Here is a 26055-nt window from a genome sequence, read left to right on the forward strand (position 1 = left end):
AGAAAAATGTCTCGCGTGTCTGAGCTTCGGAGGTAGGAGGTACCGCAAGGTTACTTTAACGACAAATCGATGAGACGTTCCATCAGCTACTTCCTCGTTAGAGACGAAACGGTTTCCGACTTAGCACTCGACGCGTCTCGAGTTCCTCTTGCGCTGCGAACACTTTCCCTTCGAGAACTTGACCACGATCTCGAGACACGGATAATTCGCGTGACATCGAAACGTTTCTTTGTTTCTATTCGTGTCCCGTGACATTTTGCTGTTTTCAATGCGATAATTATCGTTATTATTAGCTTCGTGTACGGGTTTACAGTGGCGGATCCAGAGGAGGGGTTTAAACTATTATTCAATAAATGTCAAACCTTCTGGATTCGCTCCCGCGGCACTCGTGATATACAAGGCGAATTAAAACTCTGGGAAGCTCGATCTATAAATAATTTAAGGATATTACTGTGTCAGGAGAGGCAATTGAGAAACACTCGCGATCAACGAAACTTACATGAACATTTTGTTTTATTGTAAGCAACACGTAACACGGATACAGGAGGCTCGTGCGGTATTCAGCCAGCAGTCGACCTAAATTAACAATAATCACAAATTGCGCCGTTTCGTGCTCGGATAACGGACACCGATGGTCGAAACCGATCGTTTCGCGCGTAATGATTTTCAACACGGTTTCTTATTTACTAAAATTCTGTAACGTCTATTTCGATAATGTCCTTCGATTCGCCAGCATGTTCGGCTGCAGCTACTGTCTGACACGAGCCCGCGAAGATGGCACAGAAATCGGTAACCTTGTCTAAAAATTATACGACAACCGCTATCAAGTGCAAGTCCCTCGATCCTCGAAGCCGATTTTTCTCCTTCCGTCGTATCTTCTCGCGTGTACTGAGAACCTTGGGTGGATAACGGTCGGGCGATTAAACGACAGATGGAAGTTGATCCCTGCTGTCTCGAAAACGAACGGTTCCGTCGGTTGATTTACGGCGAGATTCGCATGCACGAGGATTCGAACTCCGCTCCAAGAATCGATAAAGTTAACAAGTGTCCCCGACGAACGTTCGTTGATCGATGATTCGACGTCGATCGACGACCGCGGATCGATTATACGTTAATCAGCGCTACGTATGCATGCATCGATGACTAGTCGGATTCGAATTCGAATTCTCCAACGTCCCTCGTATCTTTTTGAACATCGTTTTACTGGAAATCGAACACCAAGACGTCTCCTCGTCGAAACGCAGTCCAATCTTTGCGAATCCCCGTGCGAAGGGGGTCGACATTATCGTGACGACGCGCCGGATGCACCTTGGGAGCACGAAATATGTGATAATGTTGGTAATACTAATTGCTTGGATGACCTTTGCGTGATCCGAACCGGGGAGACGATCGTTCGTCGTATCGTTGCAGAATTTTCTGCGTCAACCGAATTTTACGAGGTATTCGAGGCGCATCGTCACATGGAAACGCCATTTGACAGGGTCCTCTGGCCCCCCAGACGATATTTTACGGTCGCTCGATCCGCCAATTACCCGTGGAATGTCGACACCACGGTAAATATCGCCATCGTAACGACCTTTGCAAGGAGTACTTGAAATCTCAACTCTTCGTTGCACTCGAGCAACTCACAGCCGTCGATTCGATGCAATTGAAGAAACTGAGCTCGAGACTCGAGCGTGAAAATGTATTAACATTATTCGAGCCTCGAGCTGTTTCCTGGATCAGGGGAAATTGCATGGTCCGCAAAGTCAATCGGTTCTTTTACTAATAATAAATCAATCGATGCGCAACAGAGCGAAGAAAATTATAAAAATATATTAAACGACGATTGAGAGTTGCTTTTCAAGTGCAAAGAGCCAATTCGATACCTTCGAAGATGATTAGGTAGTTCAGAAATAAATGGCGGTTTCCTGAATAGTACGCGTTTGCCAATATTTATACTATAAAGATTGGCAAAAGTTTTTCGGTAATAAATTGTACTTTACGTTGCAAACTCGGAATGAATAATTTCGACGAACGTTTTCTGCTAGAATTTTTTCCCTATTGATCTATCGATTCGACGGAACAAAGGTTTCCGATGGATTATCATTCGGTAATAAATATATAAATTCATTAGTAAATTTTAATTTCTTTTATAATTGCTATATATGGTATATCATTATGTTCGGTTAATCTTCTTAGATGTATGCACGAAGATTCGATGGAACAATGACATTCGACTACTTAACTTGTTTCTACTTACGACGAATCATTGGTCACGTTATTATAACAGTTGCAAAACAATATGCCAGTGAAATAATTTGCATCGGTGTATATACATATTGAAAACTTAAAAGTATATATTGCATTTTATTTTACAAATAAGATTAAAATTAATTTATTAAGAAAGTATCTACAATTTTCTTCCAAGTTCTGAATTTCTTGATTTCTTATAACATTCTCTCAATGATGCCACATAATATTACATAATATTTGTATTCTCCAATTAGTTTCCAATACATTCGTTTTCATAAATATGTTTCGTGGTCCTACCGCACTAATATTTTCAGGTAAAGTATCATTTTTTTTTTTCGTTCAACTAAAGCATAAAGTAAGTAATTCAACACAGAAGGGGTTAAACACTTGGAAAATTTAATTCCTAATGCTATCGAAAATACCTTTAAGGAATTTATCGACTCCAGGATCTTAGAGTAATGCCTAGTCTTAATCGAGTTACGATTATTTAAAATCCTCCATTCGTTTCTGAACTACCTATTAATTTCTCGAAATTATAACTCAATTTAAATGTGCTCGTCCTGAAACCGTGATCCTCGAACTACGAAGGACACCGTCGCGGCGTCGACTTGGAGGATGGCATTAGACAATCGATAAAATCAGTTCGTATTCTATTGGGCGTATTCGTTCGTAATAAATACGTTCGTCGATCGTCCTATCGATTATAATTTAGCGGCTCTCGCGGCTGCTGTGTTAGTTCTGTAACGTCGTCATCGACCGAAACGATACAAGAAGAACAAGAAATAATCACGGTAAAGTACAATTCGTGCAGAAAGAATTCGTGCTCGTAAAGCTAATATACGCGTCTTATCCGCAATTTTTTGTCCGTTTTTTCCTATTTTTCTGTAATTCCCCCCCTCAATACCCAGTTTTCCCTTTCCTTTCGTGCGTTAGGGCAACAAGCGTCGGGCATTAACGCGCATGATTTTTGCAGAACGGACGTCCTCCTTTCGCGTAGAAACTCTGGCCCTCGAGGTTCTTCTTGCACATCTGAAAAGTAAGAAGAATCTCCATGAAATCGACGTTTCGAAGAACGAAAGTCAAGAGACTTGGCACGTTTAATAGCCGCTGAGATTAAGAAGTTGTTAAACGATTGTAAATTATTTCGGAAAATGTCACGCAGTTGGAAGAACTGCGGCAGTCGAGGCAAATCGATACAAGGAGAGGGCAATTGACAATCCGTTTCTTTGGACTTTGTTCGCCAAGAAATCGATCGGTTTATTTCGAGAAGCGTTTCTCGCACTAATTGCGTACCGTGCAGTTGAAACATTGACTGTGGTAATTATTGTTCAGGGCCTCTACCCAACGATCTCCAGCTTCGACTGGGAATCCGCACGCGAAACACTTGGTCGTGAACAGCTCGTTCCAATCTGCGAAAAAGAACGAAACGAAATGTACGCTTATTCTGGCTTTTGTTTTCAGGATAAATGATCGAGGGAACCAACCAGCTTCACAGTAGGGCAATCCCTCTTCGAGGAAGAACGGACTGTTTCCAAAGAGCTTGCCACAATATGTACATTTGAAGCATTCAGGGTGGAAATGCTTTCCAATTGCGTTCAAACAATCCTGAAACATCGAGCATCGACTCAGTTCGAATCAGTTCGTAAGAATTCAAGATTAAGTTTATGGATACTTACTCCTTTGATCTTGTTGTTGCATTTGTTGCAGCACGGCGCGATGAAACGTTCGAAACAGTACTCGCAATACAGCTGTCCCTTTTCTTCCACGAATCCGATGTCCTGAAGCGGTCGACGACATTGGGTGTTGACGCAAACGAAGTGGTCAGGGCACCAAATTTGCCCCAGGGCGGTGATAAACGGCCCCCTGAACGGATTCGAGTGGATTCGATTATTCGTCGCGACGATTTAACGCGAATAAGCAGAACGAAGCGACAAGAAACGACAATTAAGCCAGACATTCACAATTAATTATTATTTTTCTAGCACTGATATTGAAAATCTTTTCGTCCATATAGTCTACTATATTACGAACCTTGTGCACTGTTTGTCGTTTTTACAGCAGACTGGTTTTATGAGGAGACCGTTCGACTTGCGATTAGTATTTTCTCCGTTAGCTGTTAACATCGTGCAAAGTAAACACTGTTAATCACGACAGTACAAAACACAAACCATTATAGTTGCTATTAGCTTGGATAAAATGAAAACAAAAACAAATTAATATTGAATTTCGTGCAGGTGCTCCAAAGCGGCCGAATGCGTCCCGATTTTCCGGGAACGGGGACGCCAACGAAACGTAAAAACGCGTAAAAAGAACAGGCTGGAGGATGAAGCGCGGGGAATCAAAATGGCGGTAACAGCGACGACGGAACGCAAAAACACTGACATGAAACAAACAAAGAAAGAAACATCACACCGATGAACGATCAACGGGGGAATGTACCTGACGTAAGAGTTGCAATGAGCGCAGAGGGGCAATCGCGATCCCGGTCCACCAGCTTGATTGAGGACGCCCCTTCCGCGTTTCGGCGCGCTGCTGCCAGCGAATGTTCCGCTCTTGGAACCGGCACCACCGAGGCCACCGACTCCGGTACCTAGATCCGGGTGGGATGACAAATTTGGTGGGTCTACTAAACTCTGGGTATTTCTAGAGGGGGAACAGTGGATACCGTCCTGGCAGTTATTCTGGGTCTCACATCGATTCCCGGATTGACAGCGGGTGTTGATCGAACATTGACCGCCCGACTGGCAGCGGGTTTTGGTGGAACAGTAACTTTGGGTCTTGCAGCAGTAGCTATTGGACTCGCAGCAGCTCTGCGTCTGACTTTGAGCCTGGGGTTTGTACAATTGAACGGTGGGGGTGTTGTTGTGGCCTGTCTTGGCGGTCAGTCGCGCGAGCTGCCCACTCAGGTTAGTGCGAGGCTTGTGGATGGGCTCGAAGGAGCTTCTGTTCTGAGGGGCGGGCGCAGGAGCAGGGGGAGCCGGATCCTCGAAGGGGAAAGGGATTTGAGGGAAGGGAAGTCCCTTTTGGCCCGGTTTGCTGCACGGTGCCACGCAGACGGAACCGTCGTCGCACGGCGACACGCAGATCCCGGACACCGGGCAGTTTGGTATCTCTAGGTCGCAGGCGGACTCGCGACCACAGCGTCCAGAGGGTTGACCGCAGATGCCCGTCGTTTTGGCGCCGAAACAGGGCGAGACGCAGACGCCGGACCGATCGGCGGTGGGCACCACGCAAACGCCTGATTTCTGGCAGCAGGTGTTTGGCCCCTCGCAGGGCACCACGACCACGCCAGCTTTGGTGCCCCGGTCGGAGACTGCCTTGCAGGGCATCACCGTCACGCCGGTGTCTGGGCAGGTCTTGGCAGGGGAGGGCGTCCCGTAGCTGACGTGACGCACCTCCGTGGAGCTGCTGTAGACTGGTTGTGGGTTTGAGTCCGTCAGGGGACAGGAGAGCGTCGGTTGCGAGGGGCTGGTCTTGGTGATCGCGCACACGCTCTTGTGCTCCTGGGTCCTCGGTCTCTCGCGCGGTTCCGGCAGCGGTCTCGTCGGCACCCTTCTCTCGCACCTCTCGAAGTCCTCGACCACTTCGAGCGACTTCTTGCACACGGTCTGCTTGCTCTGTTGCGTCTCCTCGCTGGTCATCAGCCGTTTCTCTTGGTACTGGGCGTGAACGGCGTCCGTGCGCCCGCGGCCCGGATCGTCGGTCTGTTTCTCGTCGAAGTCCACGGTCTTGGTGGCGGCGTACTCGGCGTGTCGGTGCCCGTCGTCGGTGTCCTCGTCCACCTTGTACGAAACGCTCTTCTTGGTGGGGAAGTGGATGGCGCTGCGTTTGGGTGGCGGATCGTCGCGGATCCTGGGCGCGTGGGCCTTCACGTAGCAAGAGGGAGGCTCTGGCGGTCCCTGGGCGGGCGATTTGGATCTTCCTGGCGTGGGTGTCGGGGTCCTGCTACCAGGTTGGTACGTGTGACTCTCGACGGCGCCTCTCCTCATGGCTACCAAGTTCTTCTGATACGAGGGGATGGTGTCGGGCTTCTTCAAGCTGGCCGTGATGCATTTGCTGCTGGGCGTTTGGGGTCTGGATCGCGAGGGCGAGGCGGAGCGGTCTCTGAGTCGATAATCGGGCGGCGGGGTCGGCAGAGGTCGAGGCCCGCACGGTTTAGGCGAGGGTGGTGGCCGTTTCACCTCCCCGAAGAGTATGTCGGCCGGTGGACATATCCTCTCCCCTTGGATCGCTGGGGTACCGGCACGACTGGAGATCTTCTGGTCCTCGGGGCCGATCTCGCGGCTGAGCGGCGTGTAGGGACGCTCAGGGGCGATCATCAGGGCCTGCTGGAACGGCGAGATCGGACGAATGTCTTGCGGGGGCGGTTTCGGTCGACACCTGTGGTCCAAGTATATAGTCTCCTCCGTGTAGACCTCCTTGACGCTGGTCGACGTGGTGGTGCCGCCTGGGGTGAAGGGTCGGTCGGGCGCGGTCGTCAAAGCGTTCACCATCTCAGACTTCCACTCCTTGGGGGTGGAGTTCTGAATCGCCGAGTGGGGTATGGGTTTCGGTCCGCTGTCCGTCTGCTTGACGAACTGCACGTGCTTCTTGTTGGTCTCCATGATCTCTTGGGCCGGGGGATACTTGGAGCAGACGCGGCGCTCCTTGGGCGCCTGCTGTTCCCTGAGGCTCTGATGGACCTCCACCTGCTCCCGCAGGCTCTTCCTGCGCTCGTCCTCGATGTCCAGCTTCCTGACGCGTTCCTGGACCAACACTTCCTCCGTGATCTCCTCGTAGGTCTCTTTGATGAGCTTCTTGCTGCCAGGCGTGTCGCCCTCCTCTTCCGTCATCCTTTCCTCGCGGACTACCGTTCTTCCCAGCGGTTGCTCCCGAACCTCCTCGACCACCTCCTCCTCGAAGGTCACGCGTCTGCTGTTCTCCTCCTCCTCTTCCCGTCGTCTTTGCTCCTCCTCCGCGCGCCTTCTCCTCTGCTCCTCTTCCTCGCGTCTCTTTCTCTCTTCCTCCTCTTGCTTCCTCCTCTCCTCCGCCTCTTGCTCGCGTTTCTGCTCCTCCTCGTCCCGCTTGGCCTGTTCCAGCATCTGCTGGACGTCCACCGCCGACGTGACCATCTCCGCGGACTCCACTACGGTCTTCTCTTCCGTTTCCTGGACCTCTCTGTCGACGTGCGTCGACGACGTCCTGGTGTAACACTCCTCGGTGGTCTCCTCCGTGACCATGGGCGTGCTGGGTCGCGCTGGCGATGGAAGCTTCTCGACGGTCTTCTCGAACGTCATCTTCTTCTTCACGTGCATTCCGTCCACGTCTTCCTCCGTGGTCTCCGTGACGAAATCGTGCTCCCCTCCGATCCCTTTACCGTCCTCGTCGTCGATCTCGTCCGCCGGTCTCAAGTCGGTGACCTCTTTGTCGATCTCCGTGACCTCTTCCCTCGTCTCTTCCTGCTTGACCGTGTGCTGCACAGGCAGCGGAGGCTTGTCGCAAATCGTTTGCTCCCGTCGACAGACCGTCGACTGGTACGAGCGATGCTCCTCCCGGAACGGTTGGTTCCTCTCGCATATTCGTTCCCGCTGACAGATCTCCTTCGAGTGGAACTTCTTGCAGACCTTAGGCGGCTCCGTGCCCCCGTAGCTCTGCTCGTAGAGGCTGTTGCCCGTCGAGACGGTGGCCGTCCATGGTTTCGGTACAGGCTGAGTGATCCTGGTGGGCGTCAGCGACCTCCTCACGCTGTCGGTGGAGCTGGGCCTCGAGGTGATCTCGCTCCTCGACTGTCTGTCGCACTCCACCAGCTCGACCTTTCTGTACACGGGACCTGGACAACTGACGCGGTCCATCGGGTCCTCGTCGAACCGATAATACTGCCCGGTGGCTCTTTCTACCTCGAGATCGGTGCTCTCGCACCTCTTTCTCGTCAACGCCCTCTCGCAGGCCTCGATGCAGGCCTTCTTCTCTTTGACCGCCTGCTTGTTGCTCCTGTCGAGGGCGGGATTCGGGTCGATGTACAAGGGACTAGCGGTCGGGTACGTGACGTCCTCGATCGGTTTTTGCGGTGGCCAATTCAGGCTCTTCGATTTCACGGAACTCGGCCGGGACTCTGTCTTAGTCTCCTCGATGAGCTCGTAATAATAGGACTTTTCGTGGGTTTCCGTCGTGTTTTCTGGGATTACGGTGTTTCGTGGAACATCGTATCAGGATCCGAGGGATTGGAATTCGCGGGGAGAGGCGCGTGGGCGCGATCGACGCCGGGCGAACACGTAACAAATAGTACAAGACACACACGAAACAGTTTGTGAGGCATGCGTTTGACGACGTAGGCGAAAGGTAGGGGCGTGTTAGAAAGAACGAAAAAAAAAAAACAAAGAAATCAGCGGTGAGTAAGAAGCACATTGAACGGCGCGTGGCCGCGATCCATCGATTCTATCGTTTCTAAATCTTTGTCTCGGTCGGATCGCGGACACGTCCAGGACGCAAAATAAAAAAGAAGCGCAACTTAAGAACGAAAGAAAGCTGTTAACGGCAGCTATCGTCTCGCGGAAAGGTGTGCACAGTTTTCCGTGATTAATCGAGAGCGACGCCCTAAATTCAGACGAGTAAGCCAAAAGCGCGTGGTTGATGTCGGTGATGTCAACGGGTCGACCAAGCGTGGCGAGTGAGCAGTCGCGTTTACTCGAGAGTCGTTTCGCCGCTCTCGAGCACACCGGCTGGAAAAATGTCTACGAGTATCGAAGATCAACCGCAGCTCTGGACGATCGTAAAAAAATACAGGGGGCCACGAATATCCGGGGCGTTTGCGAGTCGGCGTGCCTCTTGCCTCTGAGACGCGACCCCGAGAGCCTCGATGCGAGAAAAGCCAGGTGACAACAATAGTTAAACAACGGTTTTTTACTTCAGAGGATCCGTGACGACGTGTGTGACATGAAGTTTGGAAAAAGGAACAACATGTATCGAGCGAAGAGCTTGCTCGGCTTAACTGTCGCTTTATTTTCGTAATAGCATTTCAATTCTCAACACTTTTTTTTTTTTTTGGTTATTTTTTCTCCAGGAAACAATCGTCGACGCGATTCACGGATGCTTTATCGATCTCGAAATTCGCGATTCGTGGATAGATCATGGAGTCGCGAACGGGCAACGAAGCGGCTGATATTCGTTTTCTTATCTTTCTTTTCTCGAAAGAAAATTCGTTCGAATCACGATGTTCGAGATTGCAAAGATCAAATCGTGAACGTCGAATTATATAATAAATGTTTGTCGTATAGAATCGGACTGTTCGATTCGGCTGTCAGCACAAGGACGACGATGGCGCAGCTGAGAGCTACCGATTCATGCGAATGTGAGGGAGAAAGGTCTGGGTTTCGGGTTGAAAGATGGACCGGCTGAAAAAAGATAAGAAAAGAAAAAATTATGTCCAGGAAAGAGGAGCATGAACACGAATGGCTTTTTAATCGAGGCACGAACGTGATTCCTAGTTTCGAAAGAGAAAAAGAAAAAATAAAAAAAAAAAGGTAAAAATAAACCGAAAAACAAACGCGTAGATATTTATACCGAAGTGTCTTCGTTGTTACGTAAGCTCTTTCTGTCGATGGAAACTCGACTTATTTATTCGCTATTCGGGTCTCGATTCGATCGTCCTAGTTTCGTTTCGATCAGCCCGCATCATCGTCGCTCAATACATCCACGATCTTAATTAACGGTCGTAGTGTATCGTTCGATCCCTGATGAAGATCGTACGTGAAATAGAAAGTTCTCCCAAGCATTTTAAAAAAAGATGACGCGTTGTTTGAAGCAGTATTTCGGAGAAGTATTGTTCCAAAAGTGCCCAGAGGTCTGGATGAAACGAGTCGCAGCTCTCAGAACTCGCCGTCGTCGTCCCGCGAACGACGGCCAGATGAAAGGGCGCAGATAAAGTTCGTAAGAGCTTGCAATCACGACTGGGACGCGCGCGAGTCGTCGTCGGATGATTCGATTCGTGGTGGATGCGAGAAAGAGAGAAAATGAGAGACAAATGGGGGGTTGGATGATGCGAATAGAAGTAAAGAAGAAAAAAAAAAAAGGAAAAAGAAAAAAATATGCGAGGACGTAAGCCAAATGGGGCGCGTATTAGCCAAAGCTCGAAACTCGGTCAGCAGGCTCGATTCTATTCGGCATACCTCTGAAGGGCGTACTTTTTGGCTTTGGCAGGGCTGAGAAGAGACCTATTTGCAACAATCGAAGACCAGAGTGAGGCCAAGGATAAATAGGCGGGTCTCGCCCGTTAGGATTACACGATCGACCAGAGATCGTTCCTCCAGATACGAACGAGAAAGTCGTGCTTGTCGTCCGTAATTTATACGACGACACGATTTCCGGTTTTGTTTCCTGATAACGTTACCCCCGTCTTGACATACCTCTGGCGTGCCTGTCGTAATTACCGTCGGTATGCTCGCGTCGCGACGCGGAATTTCGTGCACGTAACGGACGGGATAAACACGAGGCGCTTCAGAATCGCACGAGTATTAACGCACGACGTGCTTGTACTACCAGGAAATTTAATTTCCTTCCGATATATTGTACGTAGGCGAAACTTACGAGCAGAGTCAAACTTTGGGGATACGCTCTTTACAGTTGGAGGATCGAATAACGCGGTATATTGCCTCGCTTGTTGCGTCGATGGGCGTTACGGATACTTGAAATCGAATCACTTCCGTCGCTATTTATATTTCTTCAACTTGTTCTGTGAGCACGTACCCCTTACAACATCATTGCACAAGAATTCTTTAAGCTCGTTCTTCCAAAGTTTGGCTATACTTGTTAGTTACACCCTGTATGCAAAGGTAACTATGTTTTATACACTCTCAACCATCAGAGATAGACCTAATATCCTAGTTGAGATTAAGTGGACTATCGAGAGAAAAGGTCTCTTTCAATAATAGATAGTTACCTTTGCCGATATTTAATTCGTTTAATTTAAGAAGAGCAACCACACGTTACGTTGGTTATTAATTTTCTAGCGACTCTTTTCAACGGACTTCCGGCTGGCACGAAAAAAGTTTACCGTTACGTAACACGACCGCGATTATGTAACGTGTCGACGTTGGAAGAATAGTTTCGTTCGTAACCCCGACAATCGGAACGAGAAATTTTCCGCGTTATCGCGATTAATAATGGAGAAGAGAACTTACCAGTCACAGTTTGACTCTGGGGTCGCGGTAAAGTGTTGTTCCCTGAATTCACCAGTGGAGGCGACGACAGGTTCGATGACAGATTACTCGATCCTCCGAAAGGCTTGGGACCAATTAGATTGTTGGACGTTGGCGCCTGTTCGATAGAAATTATTGCGTTATTCGAGCGTCCCTTAAAGCAACCACACGGTCTCCAATTAGGCCAGGCCGCAGAGGTTCGCGGAATGCAATGATTGCAATTATTGCATCTTTTGCTTTGTCTGGGGACTGGCCTGAATGGCTGAACAAACAACGAAAACAATGCACTTGGTGGTGGTTTCGCATTCCGACAAATAAAATGAACGCAAACGCGATTTCGTTAGGCGTGAGATTAGTACGCGACGAACAACACGACAAACGCGATATGCACAGTGCACTAGTGAAACTAGCCGATTAGTTTGAAAATCAACGACACTGATGGTTCTTCTCTCCGCTGCCTTGACACCACCGTTCACGGAATATGGCACATTGCATCGAGAATAACGAAATTCGTTTTGCTCTCTGGTAATTTTCGGAATGAAAGAAAACGTTGATCTTGAGGGCAACGACCGATTATTGGCATAAACGCTGATCATAGTACATACGAGTATATTTGTCGAATCACTTAGCCTCCATCTTTCGTTATGTTAAAGGTATTTGCGTGCTGTACAGATACTTCGCTGCTTAGGAAACTTGGCTATGAAAAATTATAACAAATAACATTTACTATGAATTTCTCTAGGTAAAGTGTCGAGTGAAAATCGACAGGGTGTTACAACGAATTTTCATGTGTTCTCTGACATCGGAATACCTATAATTCGTCTTTACAGTGTTACGAATACCAAAGAAAATCAATATTTTTCTGCAGATATAAGATGGATATTTAAAAGATTAATTTCGAATACACCTTTACCTTCGACTTTCTCCCATACCAACGAGTGTACGTTAAATATATCGGCAGTTCTAGACCAACGTTTTCTGTTATTCCTCTATCGTTTATTTCGCCACGTTACGCGGTTACTCCCGTTTTCGCGCACCAAATCACGGGAAATCCACGAATTCGGGAGGAATTCCGTTATCACCGTGCACCGAGTAACTCCCAGGGGGTCGAGCAATCGTTTTAATTCTCTCGACGTACTTCTCTGGAGAGCATTATCTGGCGATCAAAGCAGCGGCACCGCGGATGATCGCTTTCATCGGATCGCTAAGGACGCACCTCACGAAGTGTAGGGTTTCGTGTCGCGAGACGTTTAAGACGAGCCGCGTTGGGACATTACCTGGACTGATCGGAAACTGGGTGGATCGACGGGCGATGTGCCAAGGCGGGTGGGCTGCAATGCATAAAACGACAGAACGATGTCACGTGGCCGATGGTAATTAAAAAAGGGGGGGTAGAAAGGATTCGGGGATATCACGTGGTAGTACGCACACTCGCGATCGCGCCAGGCTAATTAGTCACATGGTTCGAAATAGTAACCGCGAACAATCAAGATTGGCAGGTGAATAGACGTCGCGGATACGAGGAAGAGGTTTTCGCGGATCGGAAGGACGATCGGGTCGAATATCATAACGATGATTCCGATCATAGTCGACGCAGCTGATCATCTCAAGGTTCTTCATTGAGCTTACAGTCAGCGTTTCCTGATCGGCCTGATTCAGCGATTATTCCTGGCGATCGTTTACGGATAAACAAACGCTATATTTAGCCGAATATCGTATAAAAAAATCATCGAATGGAATTAAGAATTGCAACGATCGATCATACCCGTCGCCAAGATTCCTCGTCGAACTTAGACCGCGTTTCCTATACCTTGCGATTTTTATCTCGCTACGTGGCCCCGATCGGTTCGATTCACCGGTTATTTTAGCTGATTATTCGCTCCTAAATAAATTCTACCTCGAAAAAGTTTGATGCGTAGGGTATAATTGGATGGCAGACCTATTTTGTACGACGGAACTTTCTATGTTTGGACTTCCGGGACGAATTCTCTGACACGGCGAATTAGAATTCATTCGTAGCGTGACAATCGATTGATTTCAGAGTTTTAATACGCTTGCATAGTGACTGGTATTGCAGACCAGATTATCGTCAAGGATATTAGCCCCTAAAATTGTGAAAATACGACGGTTAACCTGATAGCAATCTACAGCATTATTGTATATCGTTTAACGAAAAGAGTCGTGAAAGAAATTTAAAAAACGCCGGATTGCAGCATTCTATTTAACAAGCTATACTTCTTTGGTTTCTGGGATAATCTTGTTCCGTATACGGAGCTGTGCAAGTAATAAGATACAAGTCGTTAGGTTTCGTAATTATTATTCTGATAATTCCAGCGTATCCCCGAGCGTTTCGCGTGGCTTTTTAGGGCCATTACTTCTCCTGTTCATTACCGATCTTGTTAGCAATTTTTCGATATGCAAATGCTCCGCTATACGCCGATGATTTAAAATTATTTCTTAAAGTTGGCCCTGAAACGGATGCTCAAATGCTCCAATCCAATTTACATATACTTGAAGCCTGGTCAATTACCTTGAACCGAATATATCCGAGCACCATGTAATGAGATTCTTTCGTACCTACTTAAACGCTGCAGGAAACCGTTTAAATTCGAACTCTGGAAATTAACTTTAAGTAAATCGAATGACGGATTATCAAAATCGCGTAGATAATTTATTTAATATAATTTTCCTTCTAATTGTAGGTGTCACTGAAATCGATCTATTATTTTTGAACGAATGAATTTTAGCCAACCGTAGGGGGAAAGGGGGTGGTTGAAATCGGTAAACAAAATGGGGCTGCGTCGGGGGTGTCACAGACGATTTTACGATCGAACAAAATTCGCGATTATTGCCAACCTCTGTGCAACCCGTCTGTATGGTGATCGAGCTCGTGAAGGTTTTCGATTCCCAGTGGCACTCGCCGTTCGTGATGCATCCGTTCCTATTCAACGACGACAGCTGAAGATTCGGGGATCCGTAATCGGGACTCGTACGATTGCAAGCCTGGAAAAGCGATTAGTGCCAAGCAAATACCACACGCACACGCGTTCAGTCTTAACACTAAACCTACCACGACATTTTATTATAGTTTTTTTAACTTAAAATTTTTCAATAATAACTTCACTTTTCTTATAGCATACGTACAATGAATTTTTCAATCTTCACTTCTATTCTTATTGTTTGTTATCTAAGAAAAATATATAAATTCCACTCTCCGTCTTAGAAAAGCCTATTAACGCGTAATAAAAATACTACAAACTTTAGACGCGTGCAGCTCTGAAACTGCTAGCGCTTTATCCAAAATTGAGCCACCATTAGAAGCGGCAAACCTTCCTCTTTAAAATGGTTTTTGGTTTTCGTCGATCCGACTTTCCGTTTCCGAGATATCGTAATTTATGTAAAGAGGTAATTTTTACATTCCACTCTCGCCGCCGTAGAAACGTCTATTCACGCGTATTAAAAATACTAAAACTTTGGACGCGCGCAGTTCCGAAACTATTAGCGCTTTATCCAAAATTGAGCCACTATTAGAAGCGGCAAACCTTCCTCTTTAAAATGGTTTTTGGTTTTTGACGATCGGACTTTCCGTTTCCGAGATATCGTAATTTATGTAAAGAGGTAATTTTTAAATTCCACTATCCACGCTCTCGCCGCCGTAGAAACGTCTATTCACGCGTATTAAAAATACTAAAACTTTGGACGCGCGCAGTTCCGAAACTACTAGTGTTTTATTAACAATTGAGCCATCGTTAGGAGCGGCAAACCTTCCCCTTTAAAATGGCTTTTGGTTTTTGACGATCGGACTTTCCGTTTCGGAGATATCGTAATTTATGTAAATGGTAATTTTTCTTAATTCGACTATCGCTGTCTCCGTCTAACGCGTCGCGTCGGACCTCCTTGTCGCACGTTGACCCACTGACCGAGTCAATGAGTGACGTCACGTTTACTATTTACTACGGTCACGCGAGTTAATTGATCTCGCAACGTAAACAAACGCTTCCGTCCTTTATATCTCCGGAACTAGCCGCCGCATCGACTCGAAACTAAAATCGCTATATCTCCGGAACTAATAAAGCTATCGACTCGTACAAACGCTCATTTTAAAGGGCATTTCATCCCCTATCGTATGAACCTAACAACTATTATTATTTATGCTGTCTTCTATGTTTATTTTGACATTTACTTTGACACTATATACCAAAAGAAGTTTCAACAATTCCTATTGATTATACGACTGTTGCGCGATAAAACTGAATTATTTATGAAACACAATTCGTGTTCAAGGGTGTCTTATCCCCTGTCTGATGAAAATTACGCAAAAGTGAAGTGTCGGTAGGTTTAGTGTTAATCGTAGTTCCATCGGGACTCTGTTAAATGCGACACTCGAAAACGAAAGAAATTCTATCTCGAATACTCAAGGTAATTGCACCAACAGTCGATCCTCATTGACGATTCTCCGAAGGAAACATAATAGTTATTAATATACAGTCCAACTGCTGGTGCGTTTGCCTCGATTGCGAATAAATTGGAAAAGTAAAAGTCCTCGTATCATCTCAGAAGCACGGAATACGCTGCGGAACACGTGTTTCAGGCAAGGATGCGCATCTCAGTCTTTAATCGAAGCGATCGCATGACCGACGCGTGCAAAGCAACAATTCTGTGCAGCAATGCCGACACTGTAAGCGATTGCAGCGTGAAGAAATTGCATTCAGGATACTCACAGAGAACGGTAGAGGCGACGATGCGTGATTGCTCAGGGGTGGAGACAACGGTGCATTCGCGAGCGCAGCGGAAATGGTATTAGCCGGAGCCTTTCCGCCTCTGCGAAGTTTAATTCCCATTTTATCTTTATTTTTACGCTTCTGCCCTTCTAACCATACGTATTCCTTGCGATGATAAAATAAATAATGCAAAGAAACGTATAAATGCTTACGGTGGCACGGTGATTGGAACAAGGCCAGCTGGTGCATTTTGCCTGGCGACCAATTTCGCGTGAATGTCGCAGTATAGTTTGTTGTTGATATTGTAATAGCCGACGTTCTTCAGGGAGGTGCCGCATGTAGAGCATTTGAAGCACTCCACGTGAAGATTCTTGTCCTTGATCCTGGCGAAGACACCCCTGCGAAAGATGACGTTCGGTTGAGGGTACGTTTCTCTCGCGGTCTCCGTTCTTGGTTTAATAAGTGCAGAGTGCTCTTTCATGTCGGATGTGCCACGAGTTTCTTGGTTCGAAGTGTTCGGAGTAAGAAAGAACGAGGGTGGGTTCGATACCTCGACGACGGAGGCCGAAAACACAAGATTCGTCACGCTGTATTGTGGTGTTTGCGATCGATTTAATAGTGTGAAAGAAATGCCTCCCTTTTTAATGTAAAAAATCGAGAGATTTGTAATTATGCTCTCTTTTATGTATAGTGTTACGATTGTATATCGAATGTCTTAAGTCTGTAGAAATTATTTGTATTCGACGATGGTTTGAACAGTCGTTTATTATATTTATTAATTTTATTAAATTTGACCAAAAGTACTCGAGCAAAAATGATCGCTTAACGACTGTGTTTAAAGTCCAGGTCGGAAAGGGTTCACGTCGTTTCTGTTTGCAAAAATGTACGCGATCGCGAGAAAAAAAGGAGAACCGCGGTGGTCAAAATGTGCAAAAAGTGTCTACAAAAAGTGTCTACAAAAAGTGTCCACAAAAATAGAGGTAGAAAAACACAACATTGACACCAAAAAATAAAAAAACCAAAAATAGTGTGTAGAAAAAAGAGAAAAAAATTGAGAAAAACATGGAAAAAATCACAACATCGAAAGCGTGTTCTACGTTGCTCGGCAAGAACATATCTTGTTCGATGAGTACGCAGAATGCCGAGGGTGCGTTGAAGAGATATGCGATATAAAGGCTGAAGAATGAAGACACTTCCGATGAACATGAATAGCAGGAAGCTCGGTACGATTGCTAGAATGATCGACACTCCCCCCCGAAAGAAATAATGAGAATCGGGAAATGGTGGTCCTTTCAGAAGAAGCGATACTGACGACAGAGGCGACAGAGAGGGTCTGTGCTACCATTCAAACATAGCGGCAAATCGTGCACAGAGTTGGGCAAATTTTTATTAGTACAATAGACAATGTACATAAAACCAATATGCAGCAATTTATTTAACAGTTAAACTTCGTTCTACGATAGAAATTTTTATTTTGATTCAAGTACAGCATAGAGATCGAAATTTGTATTTAGATAAGCGTTTTGCCCATCTCTGAACGTGCATGTGTACAAAAAAAAAGAAACATCAACATCTTCCGTCGTCGATCGATTCGCTTCGATCGTTATCGACTGGTAAAGCTCGACACAGATGATCGATTCATGTTCGATGGACGAGTTGCGAGGTGCACGTTTTCTCGTCTAACTCAAAGCACGTGACGATACCAGCATACGACAATCGAGCAATCCAGGCGGCCATAGTTTCAAATTCACTGGCAGCCATATTGTATTTACGCGCAAGCTTTCCGCTTTCCAATATTTGCAACATTTTTCCTGGACCATTGGGAAGTTTACGAGATTATCTTTCCAATCTTGATCTTACGAACGTGTAAATGGGGGAATCTAGCGACTTTCTTCTTTCATTAGCCATTTTGCGTTGACCTAGAAGAGCTCGAGGAGTCGAGAGGCTAAAGAAAAATTCTAGAAATAGAAGTTGGAGCGTGAAGGGTGTTAAAAGATCGCGTTTATGCTACGAAGTCGCAAGAAAAGGCTCTAGAAAGAGTTTGATACATGCTAAATGCAGATTGAATAGAACAGAATAAACACTAACGACTAACTACGCGTACTAATAGTCTCATTATTATAATAGAGGAAACCTGTACAGTTTGCGCGTAAAAATATGGCCGCCAATGCGAGAACGAGGATCGCGATTCACGAGCAAACGCGAGTATAACGAACGATCGAGAAACGATCCTGTAAAGAGAAAAAAATGTTTGTTACATTAAAAAAAATATCGAACGAACTCTTCGAACGGAATGAATTCCGTTTCAGCCTGCTTCCTTAAAACATTCGCGAGCCCACACATTCGGACGATACTTGTTTTCATTACAAGTGTGCGTCTCGAAGAGAAAAATGTTCCATAACTGTTTCGAGGTCCGCTACAAAGTTATACTATACGTTTCCACGATCGAATCGTCGCTCGGGACGTTTCCTCGTCGTCGCGAGCTCGTTCCCCCGCCCACGCGCGACACTTTTCCACGCCGTGAGACAGTTTATAGAAGCGTACTCGTCGAAAAGCTACAGATCCCGATCCATCTCGACCGGGGTGCAAGGGAGAAGAGAGGATTTGTCACGTGAAATAGTTACACGATCGCTCGGTCGCAGTTGCTACAAACGACGGTAGACGGGCCCCAAGAGGGAGACGAGGACTCCTGTCGTTGCGGCAGACGTTTCGACGAGCATTCATTGGAATTGAAGGCCGGACCAACGCCGTGGAGAGCATGAAATAGAGGCGTGGGTGATCTCGGCGAGGTGGCCCTCCCGCCAACGGCGTGGCTCACCGACGAGTAAAACTCTGTTCTCGAAGGAACTGCATGGAAGTAGAAAGACCGCTATGTGACACGGCTGGACACGAAAAACTGTCTAATAACCGCCAGAAACTACCCCTCGATCGCTGGGAATATTCTCTGTCATCTATCGCCCTACGCTGCACCACGGACCTCCACATCCGCCGAATCGAATCCACGTTTTCGAAATTAAATGCGTTTATTAAAATTTTCATTCGATCCATGTGTCGGAGAATGCTCTCAAAGTAGCAGAGCTTTGTTATCGAATCGACTAGTCCACTATAATTTTGTTTCGATTGGCGATCGAAGGTCCGGGCCGCTAGCGTGTCGCTCTCTTCCTGGTCGAAAGGATAATCGTCATCCTATTTCCGTTCTCGTTCGACGACCGTGTCCGCTTACGGCTGAAAGAAGGTGTGTAACGGGTCGAGAGTTCGATACTCGACGCGTGAACTTACACGATGAGCCTCTCGCATTCGGCACAAATGTTCTGTCCAGGTGGAAGGCTCGACTGGGGCGTCGACGGTTGTTGCTGCTTGGTCTCAGGCGCCGAGACTGGCCTCAGTCCTGCCAGGGCCGGCGAGGTCGGCGATATCACGCCGCTCTGCGCAGTTGGCTCCGCTATTTCGCAAATAAGTTATCGTACCGGCATGCACCAGACTGACTGGAGCCAGCCGATCCACTCGAAAAAATCGCTGGAGATCGTTCGACTCCCTCACCTATCCTTCTTCTCATTTTCAAGGGGCTACACCAAGCGTAAGCTGAACCAAACTATCGAGTAAAAGATAAACGCATCGATCGTCCTCCCAGGGCCCCCATTTCTAGAAGAATCGAGCTCCCAGCGAGACAAAATAATCGTTGCGCTCTGCAAATAATATTCACGGCGCTGTAAACACGTTTCGAGCATATATTTTCGCTGTTATATAGTCTTTAGAGACCATAATCGCAGTCTTCAGCCTGGTGTAACCCCTTTGCGAAGCGTTTGCTTCACGCTTCGCGCCTCGTGACTGCCGTTACGCCAGTCGTTAGACCGATGCATACGAAACGTCGTTTCTCCGAAGCTTGAATGTTGCGGAAACTGTTATAATTACTTCTCATTACCTTTGGAAATAGACTATTACTCATCGTTTCCATATTTTCCCTCGGGAACGTACCAACGTTTCATTTAATCGTTAGACGCCTCGAGCTATTTGCTTTCCTAAGTAGCCCAGACCAGTCGTTAACAAATAATCTTCTCGTTCCTTTTCTCTATTATTAACCCCTTGCCATACAATAACGAGTCTGACTCGTTACAAGTTCTTGACGATCAAGTCTTATCTATTAAAATCAACATATTTTTACATTCACGAGGTATTCGTAAATCTATTCTTTTTAAACAAAATTAAACAGTATAGGTTTGAAAAATTATTTGTAATTAAATCGTACGTCAAAGGGTTAATCTTTGCAACTTCCGACAAACGATGTTTCTCGCGCGTCGACCCGATTAACAACTCTCCAGGGATTTTTTTCCTTCGCAGGAAACGTTCGACTACCATTAACGAGACTCGAGCGAGTGGTTCTCGAGAATTGGACAATTTTTTTAGAAACGTCGATGCATTCGCTACGTGGCAAGCTGGCCATCGCGTTACTAACCAGGCTCCGGTGTCTTTGGTTCTTTGTCCGCTTCCTGGACCATTTTGAACACCTCGCTGTTCTCGGCGTTGTAGTTCTTCTCGTTCTTTTTGAAGTTCACCCTGCAAAAAGCACGATCTTTACCACTGTTTCGTATCGTTTAAAAAATTTGTCTCTGCTTCCGGATGATTCCTTACCCGAGAACACCTCCGGCCAGGACTTCCGCCTGCGCGGACAGAGTTTCCGCGATGGTCTCCTCGCTGTAGATGCCCACAGGGCTGTTGTACTGTTTGTTCACGATGGACTTGATCGAGCCGTCGCTGGTCCCGTTCGGCTGTTGAATAAAATTTTTCTTTAGAATTCGGATCGAGGACGTCGCCCGATTCCTTTAGCTAATTGACACTAACGAATGGCTTTGGACTGAAGTTGTGGCCGCTTCCGATGTTCGATCCGTCTTGCTTCTTGGCTGCCAAGGATGTCTTCGTAACTGGAGCAATGTTACCGATCGAGGCGGTGGGCGACGGCGATGGGAGGGTCGAATTTAACGGAGACACGTGTGGCTTCCAGGTACCGCCGCCTCTGTCGAAACAAACGACAAGATAAATCGAAATTCAGCAAACGATTTGATCGAGTGCTTCCTTTGGACTAACTCTCCGATTACAGAGCAAACAAGCTACCAACGATGCAATCAGATTGCTTCGAGAATAGTGTTTGTAAAAAATACTAATAACAATATAGTCCTTCTGGACGACCCAACGCTCTCGCTGGTTACTCGGTCCCTTTTAGGAGTAGCAGTTTAAAATTATACTTCAATAATAATACACAATGTAGCAACGATAATACACGATCTCCCATAAGATTACAGACTCCGGTTCGCGCCATGCGATCTTAAAACAGGTTATGCCTTGTTGAAACAACAGTGTTCGTACGTAATATATTAAAGTCGTTTTCGTGTCTTCGGAACGATTCGTAAACACCTCGATGGTCGTATTATTCTTATAATTAAAATTTTCACTGAATCTCGCTCGCTCTTTCGCGACGGTGCTCGTTCGAGAATCTAATTAGAAAAGTAATTTGCTCTGGCGTTTAAATTTAAGGATCGTTTAGGGTGGGTGCCAAAGAGAGAACCGGAGCGCCGGGTGCCAAATATTTTAGGTGCGCCCCTGATTAAAGGTGGGATTCGAAATTAAGTTGGGGCCTCGATAGGGAAAGCAGAGGAATGTTAGGATCGCGGTACGTGGCTCTCTGCTACCTCTGTATGGTCAGCTCGAAATTGTTTCCAGCCCTGACGATGACATCCTGCGCGTCTTTGTGCCTCAGGTTGTACATGTCGGTGTTGTTCACCCTGATAACTGCATCGCCGGCCTTCAGGCCAGCTGCTTCCGCCGGTGAGCCGCTATTAACCTGCAAATATGCAACATTCGCTTAGGTATCGCGGCAAGTTAGCCCCAACGTCTACACTACTAGCTGGGATTATCCCAATCGTTTAATAATCAAATATTTTATAGGTATTCCGAGTTTCGCAAATGAATTTCGAAGATTATCGTTCGAATGATAAAGTATTTATATATTTGCATCATTTGCTTGTACTTAGTAGTTTATTTATCGTCAACGAATATCCTTCCTTTTTAGAATTCACTTTTATTACGAATATTTATACCGAAGTGGACGATAAAATATTATTAGCTATATTGTATTTTCATCTTAGATTTTATCAATTTTCTCTATAACTCAGTTATTATCGTTAGTGAAAATTTGTATATGAAAAAAACGTTTCCAAATGTAATTTTCTGTAACATTTGTTTCGTATGTTTTTGCTGTGAAAGCAACGATAAGGGAGATAATCGAACTATACAGAGCAACACAGTTGTTTTCCTAGCGTTCCACACCCTCCTCCCTCTCTCTTGACAGGAGTATTGCGATATTATGTAGCTTATATTTTAAGTTGGGCCACCTAATGGATACGTTCCAAATTTCATCGCGATCCCTGTAGTCGTTTTCTCGCGACGCGGTAACAAACGGACGAACACAACCGAGTTTTATTTATATATCAGGTCGTTTCATAAGTTGTTTCATATTTACCTAAGCGAAATTTTCACGCAATTTTATGCACACAAAAAGAAAATAAAAAAAACCACCCATACAAGTTGGAAGCCGTCTTCGAGATCACTTAAATCACGCCTGTTGAGAGATTTATTGAAATCCATCGGTAGAAGAGAATAAAAATTCTGCGGAGAATACTCGATGCGTTCGAGAACGTTACCAGCGGAAGTCGGAGGATTCGAATAATGGACGTTTCACTATAGTTCGGGTCCCGTCATCGATACGCGTCTATTTTTACGAGACACGCGGTTCGAACACAAGACTCTTCTCTGCTCCAGAGTCCAGGCTTCGAGCCGCTATATTTACGGTCCACGACATATTTACAAATTGATTTTTATCTTTACCCCAATTTTCGTACGTTAACGTTTCAAAGAATATAAAAAATCCTTTGAAATAATTGTTCCTATCTTGAATATTTTGCGGACTGCGAGCATCACGTTACACCTCGAACGTCGGACACTGTGCATTCATTCGCGCGAAGTCGAGGAAAAAAGGGCGTAAAAAATCGGACTAATTCGACGGGAACTCATGGACGCCAGGGAAGAACCAAGGGAAGCATTATCAAAGTCCGAGGAAATGGTTTTTGCTCGGTCGAATCAGGCTTCTGTTCTTCGGAACGCAGCTCGTACTTGCACAGTGTTTTCGTTTGCATTCGTCAAATTAATCCTTTGAATCTAACACAGTGCTTATTATAGTCGACAGCATAGATCGCCAAGTCTTGGAAAGTCGTAGAAAATAATTCTGAGATATCGAAACGTAGTAGTATACTATAGATCCGACGAACCATCCACGATATTTATCGAAAAATTAATGGGCCAAAGAGCGAAACGTTGGATCAGTTTGTTCGAGTATCGTGCAACGTACGCATCGATCGTTTATAAATTCCTGGATCGATCTTCTAGGTCGACTCGAGCCGCTCCAGACGCGACACTTGCCGATCGCGGTTTTATTTATGCGTCGCGACGCTTTATCTCTCTTCGCCTTATTCAACGAGCAACAGACGCCTGGGCAATTAAGGAAACGGATTACCTCGCGTGATCAATGAGTCGCTTTAAATCATCATAATTTATCGCGTCACACCTCGCGCACTCTTACAACCCTGATTTTCCTCGAGGTTAATCACGCTATTAATACATTCGGTAACCGGTATACGCGATCGACGCGCGTTTCGTTCGTCTTCGTTGGTCTCCCAAGACTCTTTTGGACCGATGATCGAGAGTAATCGATACATCCAGGACGAGGGGTGGAAAAAGAACACGCCGAACGAACGCTCATTAAGTACCACCTACAGCTAGAACCGCCAACCGTTGTTTTTCACTTTATTTTTTACGCGTTACGGAGTAATCGGAAATAATTAATAGGTTCTTTCTAGAAATACGCACAAGGCGATTTATTATAGCCACTTTTATCGAAACCATCGTGCTCCACTCGATGGACTTTCGTACAATCCAGCAATCATTCAAAGATGTTAAATTTATGCTCGAAGAATCGTCGGATGAATTTTAACAGATCTGTCTAAATGTTTTCAGTTGCAGTAGGCTTGGCGAACGCGTTTAAAACGTTCGTGTTCGTCGTCAGCTGACGGCCATTCAGCCCATTCGAAAATGTAGGCTGAAATGGTGGACAGAGAATTTCGACTCGCGAGGCGTTTCTAATTATTAGCGGTCCGGGTTTCCCCCTGGACCCAGGCTCGCGTCACAGAGGCGAAATCAGGCCAGAGGGTGAGTCGTTCGTTCGATTCGCGTGTCTGCCTCCAGAAATAGGAACCGCGAAATTGCGTCATCGTTGTTGCCGTAATAGTTGGATACGTTTGCCCGTCCCGTTATTATCAACAACGTTACAACTCCGGACCGGGTGAATCGTCTTTCGCGAATTCTTGGCCGATAACGACCGTTGTATCGTCTCTCGAACCTCCGAAATCCCGGGACACCGCGTCTCGATGGTATCACGATCTCTTATAGAGAGCAAAGTTTCTTGGAACTTGGAAATTTATCCTAGAACTCGAACCGAAGAATTCTGTGGTTCCTTGTCTCGCTGAACGATCTACGAGAGTCGTATTTCAGGAATCCAATTATCAGGACATCTCGTACCAGGTATTTTCACGAATTATTTTCCAAGAAGGATATTAATTCCGTGGATTTCGAGTAGATGGTTTTTATTTTTGTTGAAGGTGTTTGAAGAGGCGGTTTGCACGAGCGACGTTTCGCGCCTAGGCTGAAATTCAAACCTGACCTCGGTCGATCCTCTACCAATGGCCAAGGAACCTCTGACCAGCCGTCCTCTGGCTGTCCCTAGGCCCGCGAACACGTAGGACGTGGACGTAAGTCAGGGTTAAGCTCGGTGGGCACCGTGAAAGCCTGGCTCTAAAAATAGTCCCGGACCGGTCTAAAAATAGGGCCCCGAACACGTACGCCGGTTATTCGTACGTACACCTCGTAGCAAGCCAAACCGAGAGATAGAATGCAACCAAGGTGCAGCATAGTCTTGCACAGTATGACATATCGGGCCGAGCGTTTTCATTCTAAGAGACGGACGCTCTCTGCCACCGCGTGAACCGCGATGAATGAACGAGTACGCGCGTACTCGCTCACCGCGTACCCGTGCTTACGACGCGTATGTACTTGCACGGCCTTATGCCTCGCGTAATAATAGTACGACGATTTTCGACGGTTCCACGCCCTAAACGGGGCCCATCGAGTCCCAAATCGACGCGATAAACACGATCATTCGATAATATTCAGTCATTTTAGATGCACCTGGAGGTACCGTCGATTTTTATTTATTTATTCGATACACGAGCAGGTCCCATTAGCGTACAAAGCAGTACAAGGCGATTTTAATCAAAATTAGGTAAACAACGCGGGGAACAAGATGTTAAAACATTTAAATATACAGTTTTCGAACGATGCAATTTCTTATATGAAACATGAAAACTGTGAGAAATGATTGTAAATCTTATGGAAGCTTAAGTTCTGCGCTGAATTTTGTTCCACTGATTTTTTGTACTTAATTTCTATCTTGTTTCGAAAGCTGTATTTGTAATAAATTAGTAAGCAAAATGAGCAAAATGTACGGCCTTAGAGTTTTGGGGAAAGCTGTCTATAATATAATAAATAAGAAGCGTGGGCCCCATCGACGAAGAACGATCGAAGCCCGACCGAATGATTTTTGAAAATAAAATCCAACCAGTCTTTCCTCGATTTTCTCCTTTCGATCGAAAAGATAAAAGTAGGGGTTCGTAGTGGAATTTTGACCGAGAAAATCGTGGATGGGAATGGAGGAACGGTGGACAAAGCGCGTTGATTCGCTGTTTTAAAAGTCGAACGTAGGAATTTCGCGAGGACACGCGTGCCTTTGGTAGCCGGAGGGCTCAAGGTATTATTAATAACGA

At 46.1% G+C, this 26055-nt stretch overlaps 1 protein-coding gene across 1 annotated transcript in view; it reads right to left on the reverse strand.

The window, feature by feature from the left end:
• Positions 1–492: 492 nt before the first annotated feature.
• LOC143351793 (PDZ and LIM domain protein Zasp) overlaps positions 493–26055 on the reverse strand; it is a 42595-nt gene continuing 17032 nt past the window's right edge. Inside the window, exons 2-16 of the mRNA XM_076783721.1 lie at positions 21814–21965; positions 20969–21140; positions 20759–20895; positions 20583–20683; positions 18754–18976; positions 16342–16527; positions 16130–16229; positions 14265–14411; positions 12686–12739; positions 11391–11526; positions 4675–8389; positions 3912–4098; positions 3720–3840; positions 3529–3644; positions 493–3264 (exon numbers count right to left, since the gene is read on the reverse strand). Of these exons, the coding sequence (XP_076639836.1) occupies positions 3187–3264; positions 3529–3644; positions 3720–3840; positions 3912–4098; positions 4675–8389; positions 11391–11526; positions 12686–12739; positions 14265–14411; positions 16130–16229; positions 16342–16527; positions 18754–18976; positions 20583–20683; positions 20759–20895; positions 20969–21140; positions 21814–21965 (5625 nt within the window). The 3' untranslated portion in view covers positions 493–3186. The remainder of the gene's footprint in view (positions 3265–3528; positions 3645–3719; positions 3841–3911; positions 4099–4674; positions 8390–11390; positions 11527–12685; positions 12740–14264; positions 14412–16129; positions 16230–16341; positions 16528–18753; positions 18977–20582; positions 20684–20758; positions 20896–20968; positions 21141–21813; positions 21966–26055) is intronic.

This window comes from Colletes latitarsis, chromosome 2, assembly GCF_051014445.1.
Source record: "Colletes latitarsis isolate SP2378_abdomen chromosome 2, iyColLati1, whole genome shotgun sequence".
NCBI lineage: Eukaryota > Metazoa > Arthropoda > Insecta > Hymenoptera > Colletidae > Colletes > Colletes latitarsis.